The 27,604-nt window shown below is 50.7% G+C and overlaps 1 protein-coding gene across 1 annotated transcript in view; it reads left to right on the forward strand.

The window, feature by feature from the left end:
* The first annotated feature begins 271 nt into the window (after positions 1 to 271).
* The window catches only part of LSP1 (lymphocyte specific protein 1), a 36,725-nt gene continuing 9,392 nt past the window's right edge, over positions 272 to 27,604 (forward strand). The window contains exons 1-10 of the mRNA XM_058027139.1: positions 272 to 403; positions 13,040 to 13,192; positions 15,306 to 15,395; positions 18,975 to 19,158; positions 20,110 to 20,238; positions 23,349 to 23,392; positions 23,563 to 23,644; positions 23,993 to 24,133; positions 24,909 to 24,989; positions 25,863 to 25,977. Coding sequence (XP_057883122.1) covers positions 345 to 403; positions 13,040 to 13,192; positions 15,306 to 15,395; positions 18,975 to 19,158; positions 20,110 to 20,238; positions 23,349 to 23,392; positions 23,563 to 23,644; positions 23,993 to 24,133; positions 24,909 to 24,989; positions 25,863 to 25,952 — 1,053 coding nt within the window. The 5' untranslated portion in view covers positions 272 to 344 and the 3' untranslated portion in view covers positions 25,953 to 25,977. The remainder of the gene's footprint in view (positions 404 to 13,039; positions 13,193 to 15,305; positions 15,396 to 18,974; positions 19,159 to 20,109; positions 20,239 to 23,348; positions 23,393 to 23,562; positions 23,645 to 23,992; positions 24,134 to 24,908; positions 24,990 to 25,862; positions 25,978 to 27,604) is intronic.

A 27,604-nucleotide genomic window follows, 5' to 3' on the forward strand; every position in this document is an offset into this window, starting at 1 on the left:
GAAGAAAGGGCGGGGGAGAGGAGGGGGCTGTAGAAGATGAAGGAGGGAGAGCAGAGTTAAAGGCAGGAGAGAATCCCCTGGCAGGGGAGCGGGGAGCGCCGGGCTTTGTGCTGCGCCCCCAGAGATTCTCCCGTGGCACTTCCACGAGGCGGAGGGGGAGGAGGAGGTAGAGAGGTGGAGGAGGCAAGCCGGGGGTGTGGAGCAGGGGGGGCGAGCAGAAACAAAAGGAAACCAGCTGCAGAACTTCCTGGAGGCGGCGAGGGGCCGCGGAGCGCGCAGTGCCGGCTCCTGCTGCGCGGGGCGGGGGCGGCAGCGGGACCCTGCCCGCCGTGCCCGCCGCCACCATGACCAGCGCGATCCTCCGGCGCAACTCCAGCAAGCAGGGCCTGCAGAACCTCATCAGGTGAGCGCACACCTGCCCGGGCACCCGCTCCGGCCCCGGCTCCCGCGGGATGTGCCCAGGGGCGCGGTGGGGAAAGGGAGCGTCCTCCACACCGACCATCCTCGGGTCCCTTTAGATCGGCGGGATTTCCTCCTTACCCTGGTTTTACAGCAGACCCCATGCATTGGAAGGAAGGATAATAGATAACCCTCCCTCTCCTCCCCTAAAGCTGTATGAGAAAAGCAGATTTGAACTTACTGATGGCTTTTCCAGGAGCTCCCGACTGAAATAACTGAGCACAACTGCACTGTGACACTCACCTGAGCTGCCGCTTCCCCTCTCCCTGCGAGGCATGTCTCAGTACGTGGCTTTTTGTGTCTCCCGAGTGCCGAACGCTCCTGCCTAGAAAAAGGGTTTTCCTTTTTTCCCCGCAGGAACTGTACGCTGTGCACGCTGTGATGCTCGTTTTTAATTCAGAGATCAGTACAGTGATGGATCCTCCCAGGGCTGCGAGCTGACACCGCTCTTTTTTCGATTTAATTGATCACAATAGTGCTTTGAACCTTTCTCTCGGGGTATAATTGCCAGGGCAGGGAGGTGGATGGCTCACTTGGGCTTTTCCCGTTTGTCAGCGGCGCTGAGCCCGGCAGGACGGCTACATTGTCTGCTGGCTGCGAGATTCCCTGCCATGCGGTCACTGTGCTCTTCCCCGGGGGCTGGAATCGCCGCTTCCCTCCGTGGGTCTCTGGGATCCACCTCTGGATGATGGTGGTGTGCCACAGTGATGGCCCTGACTGGGCTGAAGAGGGGCACTTCCCACCTTTTCACGTTTAGCTGGGCAGATGGGTGGGTGAGAGGTGGGATCAGGCAGTGCTGGACTCACATTCTGCATCTCGGGTGCCTCTTGGCTCCCTTGTGCTCGCTGTGAGCGCTGGTCTCCAGCTGGGAGGTGGAGGATGTCACGGTGGGTGTATTTCACCCGGCATTTTCCAGTCAGTTTGGGATCTCTTCGACTGGCAATGCAGCCTCTAAACCTCATCTCTCAATAAGTTTCTTGCCTTGGAAGGTAAATGGGCACCTATGGCCCATCCAGTCCTGGCCGCTTCCTGCCCTTCTGGACCCAGGGAAGTTGGCAGGGAAGCTCCCACTGGTTGCACAGGCCCCTGGGGTGGAAAATGGCCAGGAGGAGCTGACTCCTCTCGGTTCATCCTTTGTTTGGCCTGTTGGACCCATTCCCTGGTCTCAGCCCAGGGGGATGGGATCTGAGTTACACATCCCTGTTCCAGAGCAGGGCTTTGTCAGCAGCTTGCGAGGGGTAGGGAAACCTCTGGGGTGTGCAAAGGCAGGGATGAGCTCAGATTTGGGGCCAGCTGGTACTGAGGAGGGCCAGGGAAATGAACTGAGGTGGGGATCGCCTGCTTACAGCTGGGTAGCAATTTATTTTGCAGGGTGACAGATGGGGGGAGCAAGGGGAAGCACATGTGTTTCATTCAGAGAAAAGGGGTGTCCAGAGGACTGTTCACAGCACAGCCTAAACCAGGGGTGTTTTCCATCCTGAGTGACATTTCCAAGTTCCTCCTGCTTTGGATAAGGGACTTTTGGTGTGTCCCAGAGACTCACAGGGATTTTTTTACAAGGTGATGTGTTCCCTGAGTAGGGTTATTACACTTAATTGATTGAGGTTTAGCTTTGTGGCTGTGTTTCCCAGTCCTGCTTACAGATGAGGCGTGGAGTGGGTTGTGAGGGATTTCCATGGTTTGCACACAAAAAGCCTCACTTATGCTCACAGGATTCAGCAGTGGAGCAGGCAGGGTCTGCTCCATACACACCATAGCCCATTTTGCAGCTGTATTTTTCTCCTGGAGCAGTTTCTCCTGGAGTTCCAGAGATCAGCTGTGGGGCTGGCTCTGCAAGTCCTGCCCGCTTGGCTGCAGGAAGGAAGGAGCTCCTTTAGTGAATGGCTGGAGGCTCCTGCCTTGAAGATATGTTGCTGTCAAGATTGCTGTGCTCTGCTTTTTTCTGTCCCAAGGTGACTGCAGCAGAGTGGTTACACTGTGTAGTGCTGGGCTCCTCTGGGGTGTCCGAGTGCTTTGGAGAGCTGGAGCACACAGTGAGAACAGCAGCTCAGAGCCATAGCCACGAGCCCTGGGGAGATCACTGTGGTGTCAGGATTTACCTGGCTGCTCCTGCTGCAGGGCAACAGCAGGGATAACCAGGGAATTACCTTCTCTGAGCATTGCTCAGCTACAGGAGCTGCTGGCCAGCTGCCCAACAGCTGGGTTAAGGGTTCCTGAGCTGAAACCAGTGTAAGTCTTGTGGATTTGGAGTTGAAGTGCTGAGTCCCAATGCTTTAAGCATCCTTCCTTGTGCTTGATACAAAACTCCAGCATTTCAGACAAAGGGGCCCATGGGTGAAGCATCACCTGCATATCAGTCCCAGGAGTCAGATTTGCAATAAATGGCTTTTCCACTGACTGCTGACAGGCTTAGTGCACGTGATGCTCCAGAGTGGTTTGGTGTGCTTGGGCACGTTGGAGACACCTGGAGGCTGAAGCACTGAGCCAGGGCTCAAGGAAACATCTTTCACCTCTGCCCAGCCAGGAGGTGGGCTGGAAAAATGAGCCCTCCTTCTTCCTCAGTGGCTTTGCAGAAGGTGCAGGCAGGGACGTTCCATTGACATTTGAAAAGCTGGAGGCTGAAAAGGGCCCAGGGTGAGGCCTTGCAGCTGCAGAGCACGAGTGGCTCAGTAATTGCCTGGGAAAGGTATGAGAAGAATGGGCAATTGCAGGGCTATCTACCTTCCCTGCTTTGGCCCGTGTGCCCAGGCACTCCCCTTGTCCAGCATAGTTTCTCTATCAGGACATCACTGGGGAAATATTTCTCCCTTTGTAGCACGCTTACAGCAATGATCCCTCACACGCCCACAAGGCTTTGTGTTTTTTTAAAGTCCTCTCCAAACATGAGCCACTTTATCTTGTTATCACGATCTCTTTCTCCTTATCCTTCTAATGAATTCCTATAAATAAGATAGGGATCCAGCACCTGTCATGTCGATTCATTCAGTTCATTATCTGCTCCTGCTGGAATTTTACTCTCCCTCTATTTATCGAGCCTGAAGTGTTTCACAAAAGAATATGGCTGTTTAATTAACCTACAAATCATTCTCTCTGTGAAGCAGCTGTGCTGCTCCTTGGAACTGGATTATTGGGCCTTGTGGTTGACACTGCTCCCATTGGGTGCTGTGGTGGCTTGCTGCAGTGGTGTCCCCATCTCTGGGCTCTGGGTGCCTGCCTGGGATGTGCTGCCCTGGGATGCAGTGTGCGGGCACATGGATGAAAGCTGGGAGCCCTGCTGCTCTTGTCTCTTTAATCTTTGAACCTTTCTCTCAGGGTATAATTGCCAGGGCAGGGAGGTGGCAGCTTGCGGCTGAATCTGGGGTGCCATTAGGAAGCGAGCTGTGATTTGTTCTTGGGGAAAAGGGACAGTGTTCTTACATGCTACAACCCCCCTTTGCTTCGCAGCACAACCTGGCCAGCACAGGGGCTCCAGAGCATGGCTGCTCCAGAGCAACAAATAAACCAGTGTCTCTAATTGTATGTCTTTGCAATGCCATGGAGCTTGAAGTACAAATAATTCTGTGGGAAAAGGGAGGCAAATATTGAGGATGAAAAAGCTCAGGGGAAGAAAACAAGTCAGAAAATGTGATTGTGGGATAGAGCTAATTATTTACTCTGTAGGATGGGATTTTTGCTTTGTTATCTTCTGTGGAGTCATTAACATGGGAAGCCAGAGTGTGAGATCTGAAATGAATCTTGCACAGTGCTGTGTTTTGGCCTGCTGTATGTGATGAGTGCCACCTCCAGCACTCATGTCCTGACACCCATGAGCTGCTGCAGGGCCCCTTCTTTCTCCCTACAACACATTACTGCATTTCCAAGCAATGCTCTTGGTGATGCATAGAGTTCCTCAGCACTATGGTAGCTTTAAAATTCCCTGAACTTGGATTTTGGTGCGTGTCATGAGTGTGATATTTAGTTTGATCAGGATATGGGGGCTCTGCCCAGCTCTGCAGGATGCTTTCCTCTCTGCCTGCATTCGATGTTTCCCAAAGCTTGCCAGGATGTGTCTCAGCAGGGAAGATGCTACTCCCGTATTTTTGTCTTGACCTCCTGAGTGCTGAGCTGGGAACAAGGAGCTGGAAGCACTTGGGAGGGCTGGATGGCTCTTTGAAGGGGAAGAACATTTTTTGTGGGGTGGGGGAATGTGTGGTCGATGCCAGGACATGGTCTGGGCACAGTTTGTTGCCTGGGAGATAGCTCCTGCCTCCAGGGGCTACTGCAGCACCCCTTTGCTTTGGCTCCCTGGCTCCCAGAGAGGTGTAGGGAGCAAGGAATTCTTGCTGTGGAGAAGTGGGGCAGCTCTTTAGGGGAAGATGGGGAAACTGAACCATGTAGGAACGAGCCATTAGGGAAATTGTGTGGGAAGAGAAGGGAGGGATACCTGCATGGGGACACCAGGGGACACAGGGCCTTCATCAGTGTGATTCATGCTTTGCCATGCTGCCTCAGTGTGTCATGAGGAGCCTGTGGTGCTTCCCTTCTTGAGTCTTCCCTATTTTGGTGTTTTTATTAGTGGCATTCATTTTTTTATCCCTCTGTGCCCTATTGGCATGGCCAGGGCAGAACAGATGGGCACCTTGGTGGACCCCACAAATGGAGGGCAGATGGAAAGGGAGACATGAGCAGAGGCTGCTGGCAGGGAGGAGCATCCAGGAGAGCCCTTTGGGCCTGACTGATGACATACCTGGGGGATTTCCACATCCCAGGGTGCCTTCTGTGGTGCCAGCTGCTTCCAGGGTGATGCCACCGTATTCTGCATCCAGGAGGAGCGTGGGGGTTTGCAGCCCAGCTGAGCTGTGGGGCAGGGTGAGGGTAAGGGCTAAGCCAGTGTGTGGTGGGTTGGTCCCTCCCTGGGTGCCTTGTGGAGTGCCCACCCTCAGCTTTCACCCCAAGGATAACAGCTCATCCTTTCTCTCTGGTTGAAGCAGCTCATCTGTCCCCTCTGAGCACTCTGTGGATCCATTCCCAGATTTTTTCCAGCCCTGGGGTTTGTTTTGTCAGACCTCTGTCTACCATTGACCTTTCCCAGAAACCAGTGCATGGGTTTTGTTTGCCTTTAGCCTGGCCTGACCCAGATTTTTACCTGCTCTCAAGTAATTGGATGTTCAGGGCCTGAACTTTGAGCCCATGGAAATTTTGGGAAGCTGTAGCGAGCCTTTGAGCCCATCAGGGCTGCAACCACAGGTCATTGGCATCCTCTGATGGTGTGGAGAAGGACCACCATGTGTATCTGAGCATGGCTCAGCTAGAAGGGGCACTGGTTGGAGAAGCTGAGGCCTGAGACACCAGCTGGGATGGTATCTAGAAACTAATTTTCAGCTTCCAGATTTTTTTTATTTCTCCTTCTCCCTCCATTTCTAACTCTTCCGATGGAGCATCAAATAGCATCAGGACCATCCCTCAGCTCTGTGGTGGGCAAAGGGCAACTGGGGCTGCCAAGTACCTCAGCAAGAAGCTGGGGTGCCATGCCCTCAAACACGGGATTTTGGGATCAGTATTTTGGGGCAAAGACTCTTTTCCTCATGAAGATGCTGCCCTAGCACAGCAGGGAGCAAGGGCTTGCTGCTGCTCTGGTTCCTGCTGCAGCACAGCTCTCAGTGATGGCCATAGAGGAGGAGATCTCAGCTGTCCCAGGGATGGAGCAGCAGCGTTCTCACGGCCTCCTGTCCCTGCTCAGACAGCAAACTGCCTCCTGCTGCTGGGGACAGCGGGGACAGACAGGCACCCCGGGGCTGCCGAGGGAGGGCTCAGCCAGCTGTGCTGTAAAACACCACGCTGAATCAAATCCTGCTCTTAATCCCGGCTCGAAGCAGCAGGGATAAGGCAATTGCTCACCTTTCTAGGCTCAGACTTGTTCTCCAGGAGGAGTGTGTCAAGAAGGATGCTGGCTGACTGTGGCCGAGGCAGGGAGGCTGTGGAGTCTTGCTTCCCTCTTAAGGAGGAGAAAGATAAAATACAAAAGCTGGGTAAGGCAGTCTGCATCTCTTCGGCAAGTCTATTTTCTCCTCTGACGTGCTTCTCCCTTGCAAAAACAGAGGCCAGACTTCCTGCCCTGTAGAAAAAACCCTCAAATTCCTTGAACCTTCGGGCTGAGATGGAGAGACCGTGAGAAAGGGCCGTGGTTCGAGGTCGTACCCAGCACTGATTTCTCACACCTACTGAATGCAGTGGAGGGCTGGGAGGGCTCAGGCTCCAGCCCTTTCCTCCCCCTGCCAAATTCCTGGCTGGTGATGCTGATACCCGACCGCACCAGCCTATCTGTGTGCTAAGGACCCGCGGTCCTGAGGGTGCAATTCATCATCTTGGAGCCGATTCGTTTGGGTTCTGTCTGCCGTGATTAAAATCAATAATAATAAAAAGAAACAGTTGTTCCCCCTGGTTGCCTGGTGCCTCTGTGAGGGGTTGTGCATCACCTATGGTGTCTGGGAGCATGGAGCATTCCATGCACCCTGTTGGAGCCACAGTCCTGGGAGCGGCAGGAGGGGACAGAGGACACTCATGATGAAGGACCAGCCCTGCTTTCATCCCTCCTCCAGGGTCTGCTCCTGCCATTTGCCACCAGCTTTCTCAAGTGTGTCTTGTTTTGCTGGTGGAAGCAGTAAATTACCATCCTGGGGCTTTCCCTGCCTGTCGTGCCACAGTGACAGGTCAATCTTTGCAGGGGATTTAATGAAGGCTAAACTGGGCAGAGTTTTATATGTGGCACATGTATGTGTGGCTGTCCATCTGCATATCCTTCTCAGGGCAAAAAAGGGATGTGCTTGGGCAGAGGAAATCCAAGATCTGTTTGAAAAAAGAAGAGTTGCTTTTATTTTTAAGAGGGAGATAGGACTCTGTGATGCTAAATGTGGTTTTCCTTCTATTTCTGCTTGATGAAAGTTTGGGATGTATCATGTTCTGTTCAGATGCCTTGGTGTGTCCTTATCACCCCATACGTGCTGCCTCTCCACAGCCCCAGAGTTCTAGCAGGAGGTGGAGATGGGCTCTGTGGCCACTCCTGGGTGTGAAGCAGCTCCATCCTGCTGTTCAGATCCTGGAGGTGACCTGTGATTTATAGGAGAAATGGGGAGATGTGGCCAAGACTGCACAGCTACGTGTGGGGTGGGGAAGCTTGGTATGAGAACAAGGCTGAGGGTGAAGCACATGGATGCATTTTTTCCTCTCCCCCTGCCCCCCTTCTTGTTCAAACTCTGTAGCCTGGGCTCTGAACGGAGCAATGCAGCTGAGGAATTACATGAATGTATGGGAGGGAGAGGCTTGTGGAGTATCTCTGGCTGCCTTTGACTGACACGCTGCTGTTTCAGAGCTAGAATAACTCTCCCGAGGCGAGGCTGAAATAAACTTCAGGATGTGACATAATAATCCTTGATTTTATTTCTTTTCTCAGTCTCCCTGTATTGTACTGCTATCTTCACGCTGTTCCTTATTCAGAGGGATGATGACCCAGCTGTAATCTTTGCTGTCCAGCCACGTTACTCCTAAGGCATGGAAACCCATGACTTCTGTGGTGGCCTGACACCAGTGGTCCTGAGTGACATGAGTGGAGGCTTTATCTGTATTTCAGCATACTTGACTCAGTCACACAGAGCCATTATATGCCACTAATAAGTGATTAATTTGTTGGCAGAAGGTCAAGTGGGTGAGAGAGTTGTAGCCTTCAGAGGGTGTCCTCTTCTCTTTCATGTGACAGGGTGAGCTGCATGTCTCCTGCCAGCAGTCAGGGCCCTTTCTAAATGTGTGATAAATGCAATATGAAATAAAGCCTGGCAGCTCTGCCCAGCAGCAGATGAACTTGCTGATGCTCCTAGGCCATGTTCTGCACTGGTGTGTTATCTGGCACTGTGACAGGGCAGTGCAGGCTGCATGGAAGGGGAAGGTCCCTTGCATTGGTTCTGGCATGTCCCTTTCCCAAAGCTCAGCAGAGAGGAGATGGGATGGCCGCCCTTCCCAGTTCTCCTCTAATTCATGCAGCTCCCAGGGGATATTTCCAGCTGTGCTGGACACTGGGTTTTTCACAGGGGATGGGGTAATGTGTCTTCTGGGGTTGTACCTGGCTCCTCCTACATCCTGTTCCCCAAATCCCTTTCGTCTTGTGCCCTGGCTTTGTGGGGGAACCTACCCAACAGAGGTGGCAACCAAGGCCAACACACTCCTGGCCTGGTACCCTGGTGAGCTCAGGAGACAGGAATGTCCAGTGGGTTGGTAGAGGGTTCCTGATTTTTCTGGCGCAGCTCTGCAAAGCCCAAAGCCTCTGGGAGGCATTTGATTTTCCTTTCTGGAATTAGCTTTAGTGCTGAAGGTTGGGTTTGGGCCAGCAAAGCTTCCTTTGAGCCGTCAACCATGCAAAAGACTCCTCGAGTCTGCAGAGTTTCCCTTAAACACAGCTCATCTGCTGCCAGAAATTTCCCTTGCCTGAATATTAAAATCTCCTCAAGTGCTGGTGAGGAATTGCCCAAAGGAAACGTGACCTTCCCAGCCATGCTGGCTTGTCTGGAGTGGGCGTTTGTGGCCCTGTGGAGCAGGGCAGCCACAGTGTGGGTGCCTGTGCTGCAGGAAGAGGTGTTCTGTGGTGCAAACAGAAATAAAGCCCCTCCCGTGGCTGGGGGTCCGGAGGGAGGTGAGGTCAGGAGCTGGATGTGAAACAGGCAGCAGGGTCAGAGCAGAAATCTGAGCATTCCAAATGCTTGGAGGGCAATGTCTCTGTGGGCACAGCTGAACCAAGGTGCTTTCAGCTCATCCTCACGCCTGCAGGATGTCCTCAGGAAGAGAGGAGCCCATTCCACAAAGCGTGTTTGGCTCAACCAAGATGTCCAAAAGTTGTTGGCAGAGATGTAGGGATCATGTAAGAGAAATGACCCAGCCCTGTGATGAGCTCTTGCTGGAGCAAATCTTGCCACAGCTCTGGGCTGCTGGGGCCACTGAGGTCTCTCTGCCTTTTCTCCTCCCTTCTCCAGTCACACTGAAGTCTGTTTAAGGGGATGAATTTCCTTCACATTGCATGAAAATCCCTCTATGGAGGGATTTTATAAAGGCAGAGGGATTTATAAAGGCAGTCTGGATTCAGGACTGTAGCATGCTGTAGCTCATCTTGCAGCTCCTCAAGCTTCAAGTCTTGCTTTCCATTTCCCCATCCTGTGATGGGTGAAGTGGAGAACTCTTGGTCCCACTGGCAGCTATGAGTCTGCTTCTTCCCCAAACCTCCCCAGCCTGGGACCAACCTGGGGCAGTGCTGGCTGGAGGTGAAGATCCGTGGGATCAGCCTGATCCTGAAGCACTGGGTAATTATTTCTAGGATTGGGAAAGACGGTTGTGAAATACCACTGTTGGCTGAGCACGCTGAGTTACTGAATGTGGTTGTGAACAATTAGAGCAAACGGGAGACCAAGGCCCTGTTTTTAGTAAATGGAACCATTTGGAAATTAAATCTTTCCACCTTTTTGCTTCGAAAGGCAATTTAACAGCTGACCCCCTGCTCACACTTGTGCTTGTCCAAATTGAAATGGCACATTTTGTCTGGGGTCCAACAAACCCCTGTAGCTGACCCAAACACAAGGACTTTGGCAAGGCTTAGTTTCTCATTCGCTTGTGTTTTTTTGCTTCATTTTGTTTTGTTTGTTTTTCACTAAAGACAAATATTTGTGCTGCTCGGTCAGTCCAAAAGTAATCATCCTTTTTCCTCTGCTTGTCAGTATGATTACTGAACCCCAACGCATCACTTATTAAACCTCCCTCCCCTACCAGCCTGTTTGAGCATGACAGAGAGCTCAGAATCTGAAAATAAATTCAGTTTAGGTGTTTGCTGGAGTGTGCTGGTATCTTTGAATCCGTGGGGGCTTTATCTGCAGCCCTTTTTGCTGAGCAGAGGGATGGTGTTCCCAGCATCACAGCCCCCCCAGGATGCTCAGAGTGTCTGAGGCACATCCCAGCACAGCAGCGGGCAGCCTGGAAGCTGGGATTGCTCTGTGGCAAAGCTGGATTGCTCTGTGGCAAGGGGAGCTGGGAAAGTTATTTCTCTGCTTTTGCAGAAAAATCCTTCTCCCCAGAACGGTCGCCCCCGGCTCTGTCCTCAGCGTGCTCGGAGGGAAGGATGCAGGGACAGAATAGCGAGCCGGTGAGGTCATGGGGAGAGAGTTAGTCACATCCAACTGGGAAAGGGAGAGGGCTGCCAACCAGTGTTGCTCTCACACTGTGCAAAGCTCATGTGGTTCAGAAGGGATCCCCCCTCCTCCAGAGCACCCTGGCCAAGCTGGGGGTGTTGGTGGAGCACCGCCTCTGAAGCAGTTTCCCAAGGAACTGGAGGAAGGAGTGAAAGATTTTAATCAAAATCTAACTTTTTCTGGCATGAACGTGGACTTTGCTTCTCGTAACTGGGGCGGTACGGGCCAGAGGGGGTTAAGAGCCTTTCCAAATTGGAGACTATCTGGAGCTGTCGCACAAGGGAGGGGGATCATGGCAGAGTTTAATGAATGACTTCATTTATATATTAAAAAAAAAAACCCAACAACAACATGGTGGCTTCCTGCCAGGTCCACAGACAAGGGTTTCTATGGGAACCTGAGGAAAAATAATAAATAGGAGTGTGGGATGAGTAGGGAAGGGAGGAGGGGAGCTCAGGCTCGGGTCTGGGTCTGCTTTGTTCCTCATGGAGACCAAGGTGGCAAGGGGAGATGATGGGGTAAAAAGGGAAAGAGCAGAATTTGGTGCTTGCAGAAAGACCCCACCCAAAATAAGGCAGGCAGTAACTACACGGCAGTGGAGCATTCTCTTGGGCTAGTCCTGGGGTCTGCTTTGTTCCCTGCTCCTCTGTGGGCACAGCAGTCATGGGCAGCCTTTCTTCACTGGGCTCACAGCCTGGCTTTGCTGCCTTGGGGCAGGTGGGAGTTTGGGAGGGCAGTGATTTGGAGTCATCTCCAGCTTCCTGACAGGCTGGTGGTGGGACCACTGTGCAAAGGGATGCTACTGGGGCTAAGCTCAACAGTCCTGCTCGCACTGCAGAGTAAAATAGGCTCTGAGTGAATCTTCCCTGGAAAGGCTAACAAGGTTCACAGTGTAATTAGAAAGGCTATGTTTTTCATCACTTAATCCCAATGGGCTTTTTTCACCCCCTCCATTGCTGGGATAGGGAGGTATCTGCCCTGAAGTTTAAAAGAAAACAGCTTTTTGGTGAGACCCATGGTGAAGTGAGGCCCTCTCACGTGCTTCAGAGTCCAGACTGAGAGCAAAGCTGGGCAGGCTGCAGAGTGGCACTCCTGGGGCCAGCTGAAACCTATCCCTCATTCGCCCAATCTGGGCTGAAACACGTCTCAACTAAGGCATTTCTCTTTGGATTTTTTCCTCATTTTCCCTTCCACGGGCTCTTTGTTCCAGTGTTAGTAATGTTGCACTGTATCTCCCATTGAGCAGGTTCATCCTAAGAGGACTGTGGTCCTCAGGATGTTTCTGGGGTGAGGAAGTGCAGGTTGGTCTGGGTCCTGCTGCTGGTGGGAGATCGACTTCCTAGCTCCCATGTGTGTGCCTTCCTCAAAGACATTTCTGTAAACAGGCTTGAAAGTGCTGGGGGAAACAGCTGTTGTGTCTGCTTTGGACCTGGCTGAGCCAGGCCTGAGTGGGGTGAGGAGGCGTCTGCCCCAGCATCAGCTCTGTGTGCCCCAGTCAGACCTGCCCAGCTCCAGCTGCCATCACAGGCCCTTTGGGTGAGTGGTGCCACCTCATGGCGTGTCCCTTTCTGCCTGAATCTCAGCTGGTGCTGCCAGTGGAGCAGAAGCCGATCCCACGTGGGGAGCGCCTGGACTGGCGTTATCACCAGAGAAGGAATGTGGCATCCGCCTTATCACTTCATTGGGGATGCAGGAGGCTGCTGTGTTGACAGAGGCATTATTGTGCAGTAGTTGAGATGTCTGGGAGATGCCAGGGCAGGTTTTTCTTCTCCACAGGGCTGGCAGGAAGCCAGGCAGGGCAGAGCAGGGCAGGACATAGGTGCTGCCATCTGCTGCTGTTTCCGTGGCTCCTGGTCAGGCAGGAGCAGCTCAACTGCCTAAGGAAACTCATCCCCAGGGTACAGATCTTGCCTTCTGTGGGCCAAAGCTTGAGATGAAGGTGTTGGCTATCTTGCAGCACTACAGGACCCTTTACAAACCCTTCCGACACCTTGCAGCATTGCAGGACCATTTACAAACCCTTCCAAAGGTGGGATGCAAAGCTGTTTTTGCGGGGAATGATGCTTTCCAGTGGGCTTCATCCCACAGGCAGGTGGGAGGAGGAAATGTACCACATCTTCCTTCTAGAGACTTGCAGGCTCTCCTGTGTCTGTCCCAGTGCCTGTGTCCCACCTTGTCCTTGCCCATCAGTCAGTCCCACTGTGGAGCTGTGCTGATGGAGGCGAGGATGCCACTTGAAGGATCGCTGCTCGTGGTGGGAGTGCTCCTCTGCAGAAGGCTCCTGCTTGCTGGGGGGACCCCAGGCACCTCAGAGGGTTGTTACCAGGTTTCACAGGACTGCCTGATGGCATTAACGATGGGTTTTCCCTCTGGCCTGGCAGGCTGACAGCACAGTGGAGCGTGGAAGATGAGGAGGAGGCGGCGAGGGAGCGGCGGCGGCGGGAGCGGGAGAAGCAGCTGCGGTCCCAGGCAGAGGAGGGCCTGAACGGCACCGGGCCCTGCTCGGAGAGTGCTGCTCTGGCACAGCAAAACCAGTAAGAAATACCCCTGGATAAATCCCTCAGCAACACTCCTTTTCCCTGCAGCAAACCCCTCCTGCAGCACCAAGTGTGTGTCCCTGGTGTTTGGGGAAGATGGGGCAGTGCTCTCACAGGTTTGGGCTGGATTTAGCGCACACTAGCAAACAGTGTACTTTCTTTTTAGGGCAGAAAACCTCACAACTCCTGCTTTGATTGTTTTCTTGGCTGGAGGCTGGGGGTTTTACTGCCCTGAGAGTTTACACTGGGACAGCTTGGGGCAGACTGGGCTCTGGTAGGGAGTCCACACTGCCAGTGATTTCAGTTCTTGGTTAAATTTCAACTTGGGAGTCATCCTACACCAAAAGCAATGGAGTTTCCTGATACGTGCAAAGACAGACGTGGCTGAGGAGGTGATGCACAATGCCAGTCAGATCACAGTGCAAGCAATCACCTATCCTGGCTAAGCTTCCCATTCCTCCCTCAGAGGATGCTGCCCTGGCACTGAGAAGCATGAAACAGCACCTGAGCTGGTGCCCTTCACAGCTCCAAGGATTAAAATTAACTTTGTGCTTTAATGGGGCAAGTCCTAGGTGGAAATAGCTCAGGAGGCTTTTATGGAGAGGCTGAGCTCTCTGCTGTCAAAGAGGAAACACCTGGAGAATGGATAGGATGACATCCCCAGCATCCCACAGCACATCCTGCTGCAGCCTCCCCACGTCCATGGTTCAGCAGTCCAGATGCTGTGCAGCACTGGGGCTAGCATAAAAACTAGTCTGCACTCTGAATTGCCAAATTCTTGTCTCAAGTCCTCAGTCTTACCACTGCTTATGTGTTCAACTTATTTCTAAATCTATTGAACACAATGTAAAAGTGGTGGCAGGATTTGGAGTTACAGTCACCGAGAAGCAGCATCTTCATTTTACTGGGGAAAAAAGCAAAAGTTATTTATGAAAACTTTTTTTTTTCCCCATTAAAAGATCTTTTTTTTCCCAAGATACTTCCAAAATTATTCAGGACTTTTTTTTTTTTTTTTTAATAATATAAAAGCATTGCAAAACACCTTCACAATCTTTTGTGGAAATACACGCAGTTCTGCAGACAAAGCTGCTGCAGTTCTGCTCTAAAAGCAAACAGAAGGTCTGGAAAGTAATAATAGTCATTAGCTTTTCCAAACCCCCCCTTCACGTGGGGGCTAGGAAATAATTTGAAAAGGTCTTTAAAGCAGCAGATGAGATCTCTGGTCTCTGTTTGCTGGTTGGTGCTGTGAGCAGCCTCAGGCCCAGAGCAGTGTGCAGTAACCCAGCCTGCAGGCTCCAGTCCTGTTGGCATGGGCACAGCACCATTGCCATTGCCCAAATTCAATTGAGTGCTTAAGAGGACAATGACAAGAACTCTTAAAATGAAGGGTTTTGCTCCCTTGCTCCATGATGCCAAAGCTTGCTAGGCCAGGCTCAGCCACAGGGATCTTTCTCCTCCTCTGGCCATTCCCTGGTTTTGTTTACAGCTGCTGACAGCCACCTGGGTTTGCTCATGCAGCCAGGGTCAGCCCTGGCTATTAATCTTCTGAAAAGGTTCATTCTCTCTTGTGTAAATCCTGCCCCCTCCTTCCTGTAGCTCTTCCCACGCTGGAACTCCTATCCATGTCACTCCCTTAGCTCAAACCCACCCTTGCATTTCCTTGTTCCAAAGGGACAGAGTGAATCTCCTGCTCTCCCTTACCCCCACTAAAGAAAGCCAGAGATAGGAGAACAGAGGGTTTGCAGGAAAAAGAATGGTTTTGGGAGCCAGAGGGATGGACATCAGCTGAAGTGATGATGATGGGGCTGTGTGGCTTTGTGCTTCTCCTGGGGCTGGGTTTGTAGAGGGACATGGGGAAGCAGCCAGTTTTCTGACAGCATTCAGCCAGTCTCCCTTGCTCCCTGGGAGCTTTTCTGTCAGCCTGAGCACACACTTGTGGCCAGGGCCACAGATGCTGGGATGGTTTTGCCATGGATATCTTCAACCGTGCAGCTCACCCAGAGATGAATGAATGGAATAACTGAAAGGAGAAGGACTGTGGCTCTTCCAGGCCTGGTTTAGGCCTTTTTGCATGCCTCTCATGCCAATTTTCCTTCTTGCTGTGTTTCAGCTATGACTTTAAGCCATCTGGGACTTCGGAGCTGGAAGAAGACGAGGGGTTCAGTGACTGGTCCCAAAAGCTGGAGCAGCGCAAGCAGAGGTGGGTGGCACACAGATGCACCAAGGGAGGGTGTCCCCAGCTAAAGGACTGTCCCTGAGGAGGGGTGACCAGCCCCAGGTCAGGTCCAGCACGTGTAAGAATGAGGCCAGAGTGTGGAGCACCAGCAGGTCAGAGCAGGCCCCACAGCACTGGGACAGATGCTCTCTGCCTGCCTTTGGGCTGCCGGGGGGGGGAATGGCTCAGGGACGGCCCCGGGATTTGGGGGTGTTTGGATTGAGCTTTGTGCTCCAAGCAGTGGCAGCCTGCCAGGACTCCTGGGTTTGGAGGAGTGACAACAGCAGATTTAAGCCACCTGAGCTGCTGCAGGGGCTGAAATGGTCTCTAACATAATCCAGGCCAGCCTAGAGAACTGTTCTAAGTTATTGCTGCTTCCTGGCTCATGTCAGCATAGTGGGTGTTATGGCCCCAGCCCACCTTGTGCCTTACTCCTCTCTGAGCAGGGAAAAACAGGCAGCAAAGAGCCCTCCCATCACTCCTCCCTTACAGAACTAGACCAGACTCCTGCCTTAACCACTTCCCTTGGACCCTGCCTACCTGCACATGAACTCTGTGACTCAGCTCTCTTGGCAGCTTGATTTTGTTGGGAATTTTTGACACAGCCTCTTTTTTACCCTGAGGAATTCTTTGCACAGAGAGGTGGTGGATGCCCCTTCCCTGGAAACATTCAAGTCAGGTTGGATTGGGCTCTGAGAAACCTGATCTGATTGAAAAGGTTCCTGCTCATTTCAGAGGGATTGGACTGGATGACCTTTAAAGGTCCTTTCCAACCCAAACTATTCTGTGACTGAAAAAATGCTTAAGATTAATATTTACTGCTGAATAAATAAAAACGAGCTCAGAGTTTTGTTACTTTTCTCCAAATGCTGTGGCTAAACCACATTGCAAACTCTACCTTTGCAGCCCTGACCCCACAAGCACTTCTCAAGCACCTCCAAGGCCCAGCACAACGTAGTTATAACATCTGTGGGAGCAATTAGAAATCATCTGCTTTTTGGTTTGCTGCCTCATTTTCTAGCTCCCCTTGCAAAGAGCTTTTCTGGAAAGAAAGGCTACTGCTTTTCCCTCCTTGGCCTTCAAAAGGGAATTAGTTGGAATTAACATTATCCTCCCCAGGTGTTTCTTGTTGTGGTTTGATGTGTTTGTCCTGTAGCTGAGCAGGGGAGGTGGTGTTCATGGCAGGTGAAGCCCATCAGGGAGAGGTGGTGCTTTAAAAGCAGGAGCTGTAGGTGCAGGCTGGTTGGGAGAGGCAGCTGGAGGAGCTCAGGCTCTGTGAGCTTTTTGCAAAGGCTGGATTTGCCCTCTCAGCAGGGACTGTGCCCCGTGAGGTCCTTGCAGCAGCTTTCCCCTTCATCCAAGGGGCAGCCTGGAGTGTGTTGTGACCACAGGTAGGTTGTGTCTCTCCCTGTGCTGGGGCAAGCAGTGCTGTGCTTAGGCCTTCCCAACTCCCTTCTCTCCTGTTGAACTGGAGATGAAGCAAATCGTGGGTTTTAAGTGGTGGCTGTGAAAGAGTGGATGGAGATAGATGCTCTCTGTTGGATGGCACCAAACCAGGTCCTGCAAGCCCTGAGGGCCTTGATGCTAAGGCCCTCACACCTCTAGAAACCCAATGTTATCACTTCCTTCTTTTGGTCCTGGCTCTCCTGTTTGAGGTAGGAGATCTGTGTTATCAGCTGTGTGCAAGGGGGTGAAGCTGTGCCAGCTTAGCTACCTCCCCTACAGCATTGCTGTGGTGTGAAAGGCATCCTATAGGCTGCACTGTGTTTGCTGGTCTTAATTTTTAACATAAGCTTTCACTTGAGCTGGAGACATTGCTGCCATCCTGGTGGAGAGCTGCAAGCTTCCTGGGCCCTCAGAGCCTGTTTGCTCTTGGTGAGAAACAAGTCAAGTGAGCCAGCATATGCATTGTCTTTTTTCCCCATGTAGTCAGTGTGGAGAGCTGGATGGTGGCTGAGCTGTGAGCTGCCTTCCCAGCAGCAGAGGGGTGGGTGGAAAGGTCTTGTTGGAACTTGTGTTTGTGTTTTGGTGCTGCCTGTTGAGGGAGGGGCAGTGAGTCAGCCTTGCCCTTTGGCAGCTGCCTGCTAGCCATCTCTCTAGCCCTGCTCTCTCTAGCCAGGCAATTTTCTAAGAATTAGGTGGGAGGAGAAGGCTCTTTTGGCTGGGGAAAGGAAGATGGCAATAACAGCTTGGTGTGTGGCTGTGAGCCAGTGAGAGTCCTGAGGCTCTGTACTCCAGTGTCCCAGTGCCCAAAGGCAAGGCCAGCTCTGCTCTTGCAAAGCTGATTGCATAAACATGCTCCTGGGTCTCCTCTTGCAGCCTTGGAGACCTGCAGCAATTCTCTTGTACCAAACCCCTTGTGGCTTTTAAGCCCCTAAGCCAGGGGGTGACCCCATCTGCTTTGGAACTCCTTTCTTTTGCTGGGAGATGGGATGAGTGATGTGAGTAGGGGTGTCATTTTTTTCCAGTGGGCAAAACTGAGGCCTGGGACTGAGTGTCAGCACAGCATTGCTGGTGAAGCACTGTGCCTTGCCCATGGAGTGATTCCAGGGGAGTGGCTCTGCAGCCTTGCCCTGGAGTTCAGCTCCAGCTTGAGAAGCATGCTCTTGTGGTGTTGGTTGGGCTCTCCTGCAGCAAGAGACTCTGCTAATGTGAAAGATGAGTTCAGGGCTGTGTTTGGTGCCCTCCTGTATTTGCAGGGTTCCCCAGAGGAGGAAAGGAATGATGCATCTGACTCCATGTTCTCAGAAGGCTAATTTATTATTTTATGATTCTACATTATATTAAAGAGTGCTATACTAAATTATACTAAAGAATAGAGAAAGGATACTTACAGAAAGCTAAAAAGAAAATAATGAAAAGTCATGACTCTTTCCAGAGCCCTGACACAGCTTGGCCATGATTGGCCATTAAGTAAAAGCAATTCACATGAAACCAATGAAACAATCACCTGTTGGTAAACAGTGTCCAAACACATTCCAAAGCAGCAAAACACAGGCAGAGCAAATCAGATAATTGTTTTCTTTTTCTCTGAGGCTTCTCATTTTCCCAAGACAGAAATCCTGGGGAAGGAGATTTTTCCAGAAAATATGATGGTGACAGTGCATGCCCCACTTGGAATTAGTGCTGGGAACCATGGGGGCAGCATCAGATTTGTGTTTGGCTGCAGGATGTGCTGGTGCACCTGGAATTTTAGCTGTAGCCAGGCAGGGAATTGGGCCAGCACTACATCATGGTAGCAGTGTCCTCTCTGGCAGGGGTTTGAGCAGAGAGCTCTTCACTGCTTTCCTGTGGCCCTTCATGTTGCTGGTAACATGCAGATCCCTTCAGCTCTGCCACAGCTCTTAGCTGAGCTGACTCTTGGACACTTAAAGTGGGGAGAGTGAGATGTGACTGCTGTTGCATTTGCGTGCCAGGAACTGGCTGTGAGCCCTGGTGTGCAGTACCCAGCATGCTGTAGGCTTGGGGAAGTGATAACATTGGATTTCTAGAGGTGTGAGGTACCTCATGGTGTCTGTAGGCTCATAACTGTGCTTTTATTCCTTGATCTCTCCCCATCTGCAGGTCTCCAAGGCAGTCCTACCAAGAAGAGGAGAGTGGTGTGAGAGAAGCTCAAGTCAAACTGGAGCAGATCCAGCTGAATCAGGAAAGTCCAGAGGAGAATATGGTTATCAGAGAGGAAGAGAGGCTGTGCCAGGAGGAAGAAGAGGTTCAAGAGCAGGAGGAAGAGGAGCAAGTTGAGCAAGAGGTGGGGTCAGGAGGAGCTGACCTTCTTTCTGGAGAGCTGATGCTGGGGGCTGCTCTCCCATGTCCTGGCTCAGCATTGCTGCTGGAAGCTGAGCCCAAGCAGACATTAGATGTGCTTTCATGGCATAACCTGGGGCTGGTGCCACTTTTACCTGTGTGCTGTGCCTTCTTGTGGTCACTGCAGGCAGCCTCTGCCCTTTTGTGAGGGGAGTGTGCTTGCTCTCAGAGTTTGTGGTGGCTTTGCCATGTCCCTGTCATACTGAGGAGGAAAGTGTTATTTCTCCTGTGGCTTTGTGGGCAGTGAGTAGCTTCACAGGAGAACTCAAATCTAAATTATACTGCTTGTTTTTCTCTCCCCAGCCTTTATCACACCTCTGGAATTCTTTGTCTTGATAGACTTCTTAGCCTTGCATTGCTCCCAGCTGAGGTGTTTTTGTTCTGATAATTCCTGGTTAAGGGGAGGGAGAGGGAGAGACAAGGCTGGAATTCAAGTGGTGTGCAAGTCAGGGGCCTGAACTTCAAATATCATTTGTCATAAATGGACTTTGACTGCCAAGGTTAGTAAGATGTTTGCATTTGAACTGTGTTACCCTTTAAAACCCTTTATTCTAAAGGCAGCTTCTCTCCCTCCTTTTGGCCTCTAAATGAGGAATTAATGTTTTCCTATCTCAGTTGCAGTAAGAGATCTTTATAACCGATGCCAGGACCCCTTTTCATACCATTTAGGAATCTCAGACCTTCAAAATTCCTGATTTCTACCCTCCCTTCCAAATGACATATGAGCTTCTTCCTGAATGCTTCCAAATTAGATAATGCTAACTCAAAGTTTCTGTGCTTTTTGTGTTTATTTAGTGTAGAGCAGGAAGCCTGGGAGACAGGGAAAAATCACTGTTGTGGCATAAAAAGCAGTTTGATCAGCTCACTTCCTGGCTTCTTCTTTTTCTGCACTCAGGAAAAGAAGAGAAGGAGAAATGATGGAGAGAAGGAGGAAGCGCCAGAGAAACGCCAGAAGGCCCCAAGCCCTGCCAGCCTGGAGGAGGAGGAGCTGTGCTCTGACCACACTGTAGTGTGCTCCACAAAGGTTTGTGCTCCTGGGCCCCTCTGGATGCGTGAGAACTGTCACAACAAGGACCCAACCAACGATGAGGAAAGATTAGCCAGGGTTTACAGCAGTGTGGGGCGTGAATCCTGTTATCCATCCTGCTACCAGCTGAGACAAACCACCTGAGCCATTTGCCTCATCTTTCATGGCTGTCAGCTTCCTCTGCTCCTGCTTTGCCTGCTTGAGCTGTTGGAGGCTGTAGCATCACTCTAAAAGTGTAAAGCTCATTGAGGGCTCCAGGGAATATTGTGATACTGAGATAGCTGTGCTTTCAACTGGTGTAGTCTTTAACAAAACTCACAAGAACTTGATCTTAATGAAATTTCCCTTCCAAAGGGAAAAAGCCCCAATAACTGAAACAGTGGCTTTTCTCTCTTAATTAAAACAAAATGTATGACTCAAGTTGTTTAAACAAATGGAGATTTCTGATCTCTGAAGCATTGTGTCCTTCCCAATCACATCTGTTTGCATTGGTGCTCTTTGTGACACTCCCATTATTAACACCACCTGAATTGCATCTTATGACTTGTGTTGCATTTACTACAAATCCTCAGTTCTATGTGTGCTTTTGAATACAATAGAGACAGATAAGTGTTTCTGTACTGAATGGGTTTTTCTGCCTTTGTAAGCCCCAACCTTTTTGATTGTAGCAGTGAGGGAGATGGTGAGGAGTCTTGAGGAGTCTGTGCAGCCTGTTAATCTGCTATTGGAGCTAGCTTTGCTTTTTTTAAATTTAGTTTTTGTGGTATTTACTCAACATTTCCTGAGTGGGAATGATTGTGTGAGTACTTTCTTTTGCATCAGTAAATAGATGGCAAGATGAAGGTTTCATCCTCTACAGCCATCAGGTTCTTGCTCTTAGTGGAGAATCCATTTTATAGTCAAATTAAAAGAGGGGAGACAGAGTAGGTGTGGATGCAGGCTGGGTGCTAATGCCAGATTTGAAAAGAGGTGGGGGTAGCCAAAGCATATTCCTGAAGTGGGGCTGGTGGGAAAATGTGGAAAATGCTTTCAGCAGCTTTTATGTGCTGAACCTTCTGTCTTTACAGCCCCAAAACACACATAGCTTCTTGACCTCAACTTAGCTGCTGGGATTATCTCAGGGAAAGGTTTAGAAATGCAGTCTCTGTTTTGTAGTGGTGATGTCAGAGCTCACCCCCACACTAAGCTGGATGTAAAACTGTTCGGGAAAAATCTGTGCTTGGAATCTTTCCAAAGGAAGGCTGATTTTTACACCCCAGCTAGCAGGGCTCTGTGAGCACTGAGTGCTAAGCACACTGGCCACCAGGAAGGTGTTTTGGCACAGGAAGCTCAGCAGAAGCCCTGCTTGTAGCAGGAAGGCAAAAGCACCTGCAGTCAGTGCTGTGTGCCCCTGCCAGATGTGGCTGCTGGAGCTGGGCGCACACCTGGGGCAGGCTGGTGGTGGGGTGTCAGGGCTTCAGAGGGCCTGAGGGCTGAACTAGGGGGAATGGAGGCAAGGGGGAAGTCTTGTGCCAATCCTGTTTTGTCACAGGCTGCTAGTGGGCCCTGAGCTTTGAGGCTGGTTGGATGAGCAGCTGTGGTTTCTTCTGGCCTTCAGAAAGTGCTTGGGACCAGGGAAATGCTCAATTCTCGCTGCCAGGAAAGGCCAGGGGTGGGGGCAGGTGGTCTCCAAATAGCACAGTGAAAGTTTGTTCCTCCCTAGACTGTCATACATTGCCACTTAGAACTCTTTCTAGGCCCCTCTGTGCTTAACCTGGTGCTTGTTCATAACCTTTCAGAAGTGCCTCTGTATGGTTTGCACCTGCACCCCATCTCCCTGGCAGGGTGGGCAGGGCTTTTTCCCATTGACATGTACTTGTGTTTGGGAAGCTGAGGCCAAGATCTACCAGATTCCCCTTTCAGGCTGGTGCTGTGCCCTGCCAGGTACCAGCCTGCCCATCAGTGAGCAAGGTAAATCTCTGAGTCATGGCTCAGAGGCAAGCAGCAGCTCCTGCAGCAGCGAGCAGAGGAGAGAGCTGGCAGCAGGCAGACAGATAGCCTGCCCTGCAGACAGAGCTGCCTTCTGTTGTGCTGCTGTGGGGGAGCCTGCAGAGTGGCTCTCCCCAGGTCATCTCTATTAGCCAGGGCTGTGCTGTTTGGTTGTTCTCTAATGGCCTCGTGTTCCTGGGCACAGCTGGTGAATGTGTCCTCTGTGTGACACTGTCTTGTCTTGTGTTTAGCTGAAATTTAGGACCTTAAGATGCATCCTGAAAGCATCTTAAAGGATCATTTAGTGTTGTTTTTTATCTGTTAACTTGGTAGGTGATGTTTCCTGTGGCACAGGCAGCAGTTTTACAGGGGGAGAAGGCTCCTTTTTACTTGGTTGCTGCTCCTTGACTCTGTGGGAGCTGATGTTAAGAAAGCCCCCCTTTGGCTTCAAGGTGATTTTTGTCTCTGTATGCTTGTTTTCTGGGGCATGAAAGAGGCACAAGGTTTAGCAACATTTCAGCTTTCCTTTCCTGCAGTGGTTGTGAAGTGTTTGCTTGCCTTCCTTTCTTGGCCAAGGAGTTATTGCACAGGAGCCTCTCGTGCAAAACTCTTTCCTCATGGCTTGACATAAAGAGCTGCCTCAAAGGAGGGTCCATGTGCTGATCTGCCCTGTCTGTGTGCTTCTCTGGTGTGGACAAGTTGACCTAACCCATGCCTGTGCTGCTCCCATGCTTGGCTTCTCTTCTGCACATGTGGTCTCTAGTTTTCCCCCTTGTCTTTCCGTACTTGCCATTTTCCTTTTTGTGTCTGGCTAGGAGACCAAAGTTCTGAGAGAGACCTCCTTCACCAGAGTGAGTAGAAGAAATGGTTTTGGTTGGTGTTCCAGCTGTCATTCATTTTACACATGGTTGGTTTGCCCCTGAAATTGGTTGGGATTTTCTTCCCCTGCTTGGAAAGAAGGAAGAAAGAAGAAATGCTCACTCTGTCTGATCTGTAGGGGAGCGTGGGGGCTGAGTGAGTCATTTCTAACCAAAATATGGGTGAGAGATGAGGGCCAAGAAATGGTCAGCTAAGGTGACCTGCATCCATCTGAGGTTCCTGGACAGAAGTCATATCTTTGTCTTCTTTGTCCCCTTTAGCTCACGGACAGAACTGAGTCGCTGAACCGCTCGATACAGAAAAGGTAATTCTGGGCTGGCCTCAGGGCAAGGCAGGCCCCTTGCTGCCGAGGGAGATGTCAGCAGGCCCTGCTCTGGGGAATGGCAGCAGTGATGGGCTGCCTGTGCCTCACCAAGTCCTCCCTTCTGCCTGAGGCACTGGGGGAACACCTTAATCCTCCTCTCTGTTCTGCAGCAACAGCATAAAGAAGAGTCAGCCTCCTCTCCCGGTGTCCAAGATCGATGACAGGCTGGAGCAGTACACACAGGCTATTGAGGTGGGTCGCTGTGCTGTCTGTGCCCCCACCCTCCCAGGAGCCCTCTGTGCTGGTGCTGCTCCCCCACCGTGCCTCTCAGCCTTTCCATGTGTGAGATGATTGCTAAATTGTCCTCCCTTGGGTGGGAGCACTCCTTGCCCCTGTCTGTGTGTCCCTCCACAGCATAAAGTAGGTTTCTTTGGCAAGCTGTCCTGTGCTTGTTTTTTTGTGTTCTCTGCTTAAAGAGTGGGAGTATCTGACAGGAACTAGTAGGACTCTACAAGTCTCCTTTTACACCCCCTTATCTCCAAGGATAAAAATAATCAAGAGGCACACTCAGATGGCAAACTGTCTCCATTTATTTTCCAGACCTCCTCAAAGGCTCCAAAACCTGTGCGGCAGCCCTGTCTCGACCTTCCCACCACGAGCATGATGGTAGCCAGCACAAAAAGCCTTTGGGAGACTGGGGAGGTCACAGCCCAGTCTGCTGTGAAGCCCTCAGCCTGTAAGGTACAGCCCTTGGGAGACTTACCTTGCTTGGGGCAGGGACTGGTCCCTGGGCACAGTGTGCATTGTCCTTGTGTATGCTGTTGGTGCATCTTGTTGTGGGGCTTCCAGACTCCAAAGGCATCGATATTGGAGATCTTCCATTGTGTTGTAAGGCTTTGCACCTTGGAGATGCAATTTTTCTGACACGGTCTCCAGTTGTTCCTTGGTGGTCCATGCAGGAAAACCTCTGTGCTGCTGGTTGAAGCTCTGATTTGAAATGGAAATAAAATCAGCTGCTGGGGAGAATGCATGTGTCTCCTACAGGGGCTTGGGCTGAGTTGTCAAGCATGACCTTGCATCTGGTACCAAGGTGATAAATCTTGTAAACTCGGAAAATGCCGAGAGCATTATGTAGTGCTCTCAGTGATTTCACTTTCTGGCTGTTGTGGGTGAGGCTGATTCTCTAATATGTTGGTTGCAAGTCTGTTTATGAGAGCAGAATTCCTTTTGGTAGAGAAGCCTTGGTGTTTACATGTCCTAAATAGTTAACAAACTTAAGAAAATAAACATCTTGGAGCTAATTCAGACTCTTGTGGAAGAGTGATAGGAAAACATAGGGTACGCTGGGAACAGGAAGACATTTTCACAGTCATGGGTTTTAGCAGCAGCTGTTTTAGGTCAGATGTGATATTATAAATAAAAAAAGGAGGTCAGATGTGTGGGTTGGAAATGGATGTGGACAAAGACACGTTCACAGCATTAGCAGTGAAGGGTAATGAAAGCATCATTTTCTCAGGATATTGTGGCTGGAGACATCGTGAGTAAAAGAAGCCTTTGGGAACAGAAGGGGAATCCCAAACCTGAGAGCAGTGTCAAGGTGAGTTGGTGTCTGTGAGTGTGACAGCACTTGCTCTGCTGCAGAAGAACACAGCAGGTGGCTGGGCTGGCAGTACTGAGAAGATGATGTACTGTAGGGACAAGGGCTACCTGTGTCTGTCCATGCAATTGCATGCTTAAGAGCTCTTCCTAGCAGTGAATTGCTATTGGTTCAGCTCTGGTGAAAATGGGGGCAAAAATACTTTTATATCCAGTAATTCTGAAAGGTCTCTTGAGTGCATGTTGTTCTCAGCCCATTCTAGGTGTCACAGCATTCTAGGCTCAAATGGAGCTGCAAATTTGAGTAATTTTGCTCTTTTTATGCTTTTTGGCACTGAGAGTAAACAAAACGTGGAAAACTAAGTGGAACTGAACCTAAGACAGTATCACTTGCAGATGGATCTGGGGTTTTGCAGGAATGTTTGTGGAAATGTCTTCTAAAATGCAGCAAGCAGCTACTGCTCAAACTGTCTAGGCTGGGAGAGGAATATCAAAGGATCTTGTCAGTTCCTGTGCTGAAACTGCCAGTACCTGGCAAATCCCACAGTCTCTTGTCATGGATAAAACAACCCTGGCTTGGGGGTCTGGGCTCTTAGACGAGCCCTCCCTCGCAATGCCTGCATTGCATTTGCTTTCCTGTTGCATATCCTGTTCTTGTTGTGTTGCCTCATGCTTACAGAAGGTGGTGATGGGTCTGTGCAGAGAGTTTGTGTGAAGGGGGCAGGAAGGCAGTACAGAATGGGCTGTCTCTGAGCCCTATGGGATTAAAGGCAAACTGTATCATGTGCACCTCTGGCTTCAGTTACTTGATTTTTGACTGCCTATTTAACAGAGAAAAAGGCTGACTTTGGCTCTTCCTTTCTCTCCTGTTCAGTCCATTCCTTCTGGCAAAAAGTACAAGTTTGTTGCAACAGGCCATGGCCAGTACAAGAAGGTGTTGATAGACGATGCTGCAGAGCAATAGTGTGTCTGGAGAACTCATTAACCAGGTAGGTGGGATATGGCTCTGCTCTGTGTAACAACCTCCTGGGCTGTTCTGGCAGCATGCTGGGGTTGTTTCTGCCAGCAGCACTTGTTGGGGTGAGTTGGAAGGTGCTCTATAGGAACAGCTGGAGCCTGACTGGGCTGGAACAGAGTGGGTACCCAGCAGGGGTTTGTTTTGGTCTCTGCCTTTCTGATGCTGCTGGATACCTCTGTTAGTTTAATCTGCAGGGCAAGTCCCTTAGCTACTGCTGTGTGGGTGAAGATGTGTCCGCCTTTCCTAGTTCAAAGGAATGGTCTCTATCTGCTGTCTTTCCTTATGCTCTCTTAAGTTGCAAGGAGTAGAGAGAGATAGCAGGAGATCATTCTGGCTGATGTACTACTGAAATTCAAGTGTTTCTGGGGTTTAATTCCCAGATTTACTGAATTAATCAGGGAGAAGACTTTTAATGACTTCAGTAACCTCTTGGAACCAGTCTATAATAAGGTTGTAGCAGGAAGGATGTGCACATCTGCTGTACTAGGTAGAACAACAGAGCAGAAAGGACTGCTCTCTGGTGTGCAGCAAGGGCAAGGCAGAGCTGGGTCTGTCTCTGTGCTCTCTTGAAATGGCCTTTGGCTCTCATGTTCCTATTGTGCTCAGGCTCACAGCTATCCTGGTGTTATCTTGAGTGGATGATAGCAGAGGGCTGTGGCAATAAGGAGGAATGGTGTAGAGGGAGGTGATAACTGGTTGGATCCAACTGGGCAGCATCTGGCACGATGAGTGGAGAGGAAGTTGAGGATGAAAACAAGCTCATTCTCCTTTTTTTTCCTACTATAAAAAAGAAGCTTTATTTGATTGCCAAGGTTAAAATAGCTCTGCTTGCTACAAAACACCTTTTGTTTCTGAATTCTTCTGGGGCTTGTGTTCCTTCTTTCCCCTCCCTCCCATCCTTAAGGAGCTGGCTTCTGAGTGTTGCATTTTGTTTGTTTAGGCTTGTTTGTTTTTCTTTTGTAGTGCCCATTTAGAGGATATGCCCTTTTGAATGCTGCTTGAGATGGGCAGCAGTACAAGCCCAAGACTGCCTGAAGCTCTGGTTTTAGTCCACAGAACTTCCATCCTCAGCTTGCTTCTCTGCCTGTGACTTTGATAATCCTATTAGAAGGTCTCCCCTTTGATCAGTCTCTTCTTTCTCCTGAAGTCTGTTTCAGTGCAGCAGGTGGACCCTACTGAGCTTCAGTTCTCTGCAGCAAACAGGTTTTGCTGGGCTGTCAGCAGGTTTTGTTTGCCCTGCCTGGGTTTCTCTGAGCAAATGGAAGTGTCTTTGGCTCTGGTCTTTGTCCGGCAGCCTTTCTTGAAAGGCAAGGCACTGTCACAGGATGTCGCCTAGGATCCACCCAGTGCTCCAAACACCCATGGCACAACGCTGTTGCTCTCTGGGTGTGCTCATATGGAAGTACTGGGGTTTTTCCTACTGTGAATAGCAAAATGGCTGTGATAGTTGAAGGAGCTTGGCTTGTTTCTGTACTTAGGTTCTTAGCTGTCTGTTTTGTGTGCTCTGAGCTCCCTGGGGACCTGCTTCCCAGCTCCTCCCCTTGAATTGTGTTCATCCTTTTTCCCTACTGCTGGATCACTGTCATGGCCTTCTTACT

Source organism: Melospiza georgiana, chromosome 6 (genome assembly GCF_028018845.1).
Source record: "Melospiza georgiana isolate bMelGeo1 chromosome 6, bMelGeo1.pri, whole genome shotgun sequence".
NCBI lineage: Eukaryota > Metazoa > Chordata > Aves > Passeriformes > Passerellidae > Melospiza > Melospiza georgiana.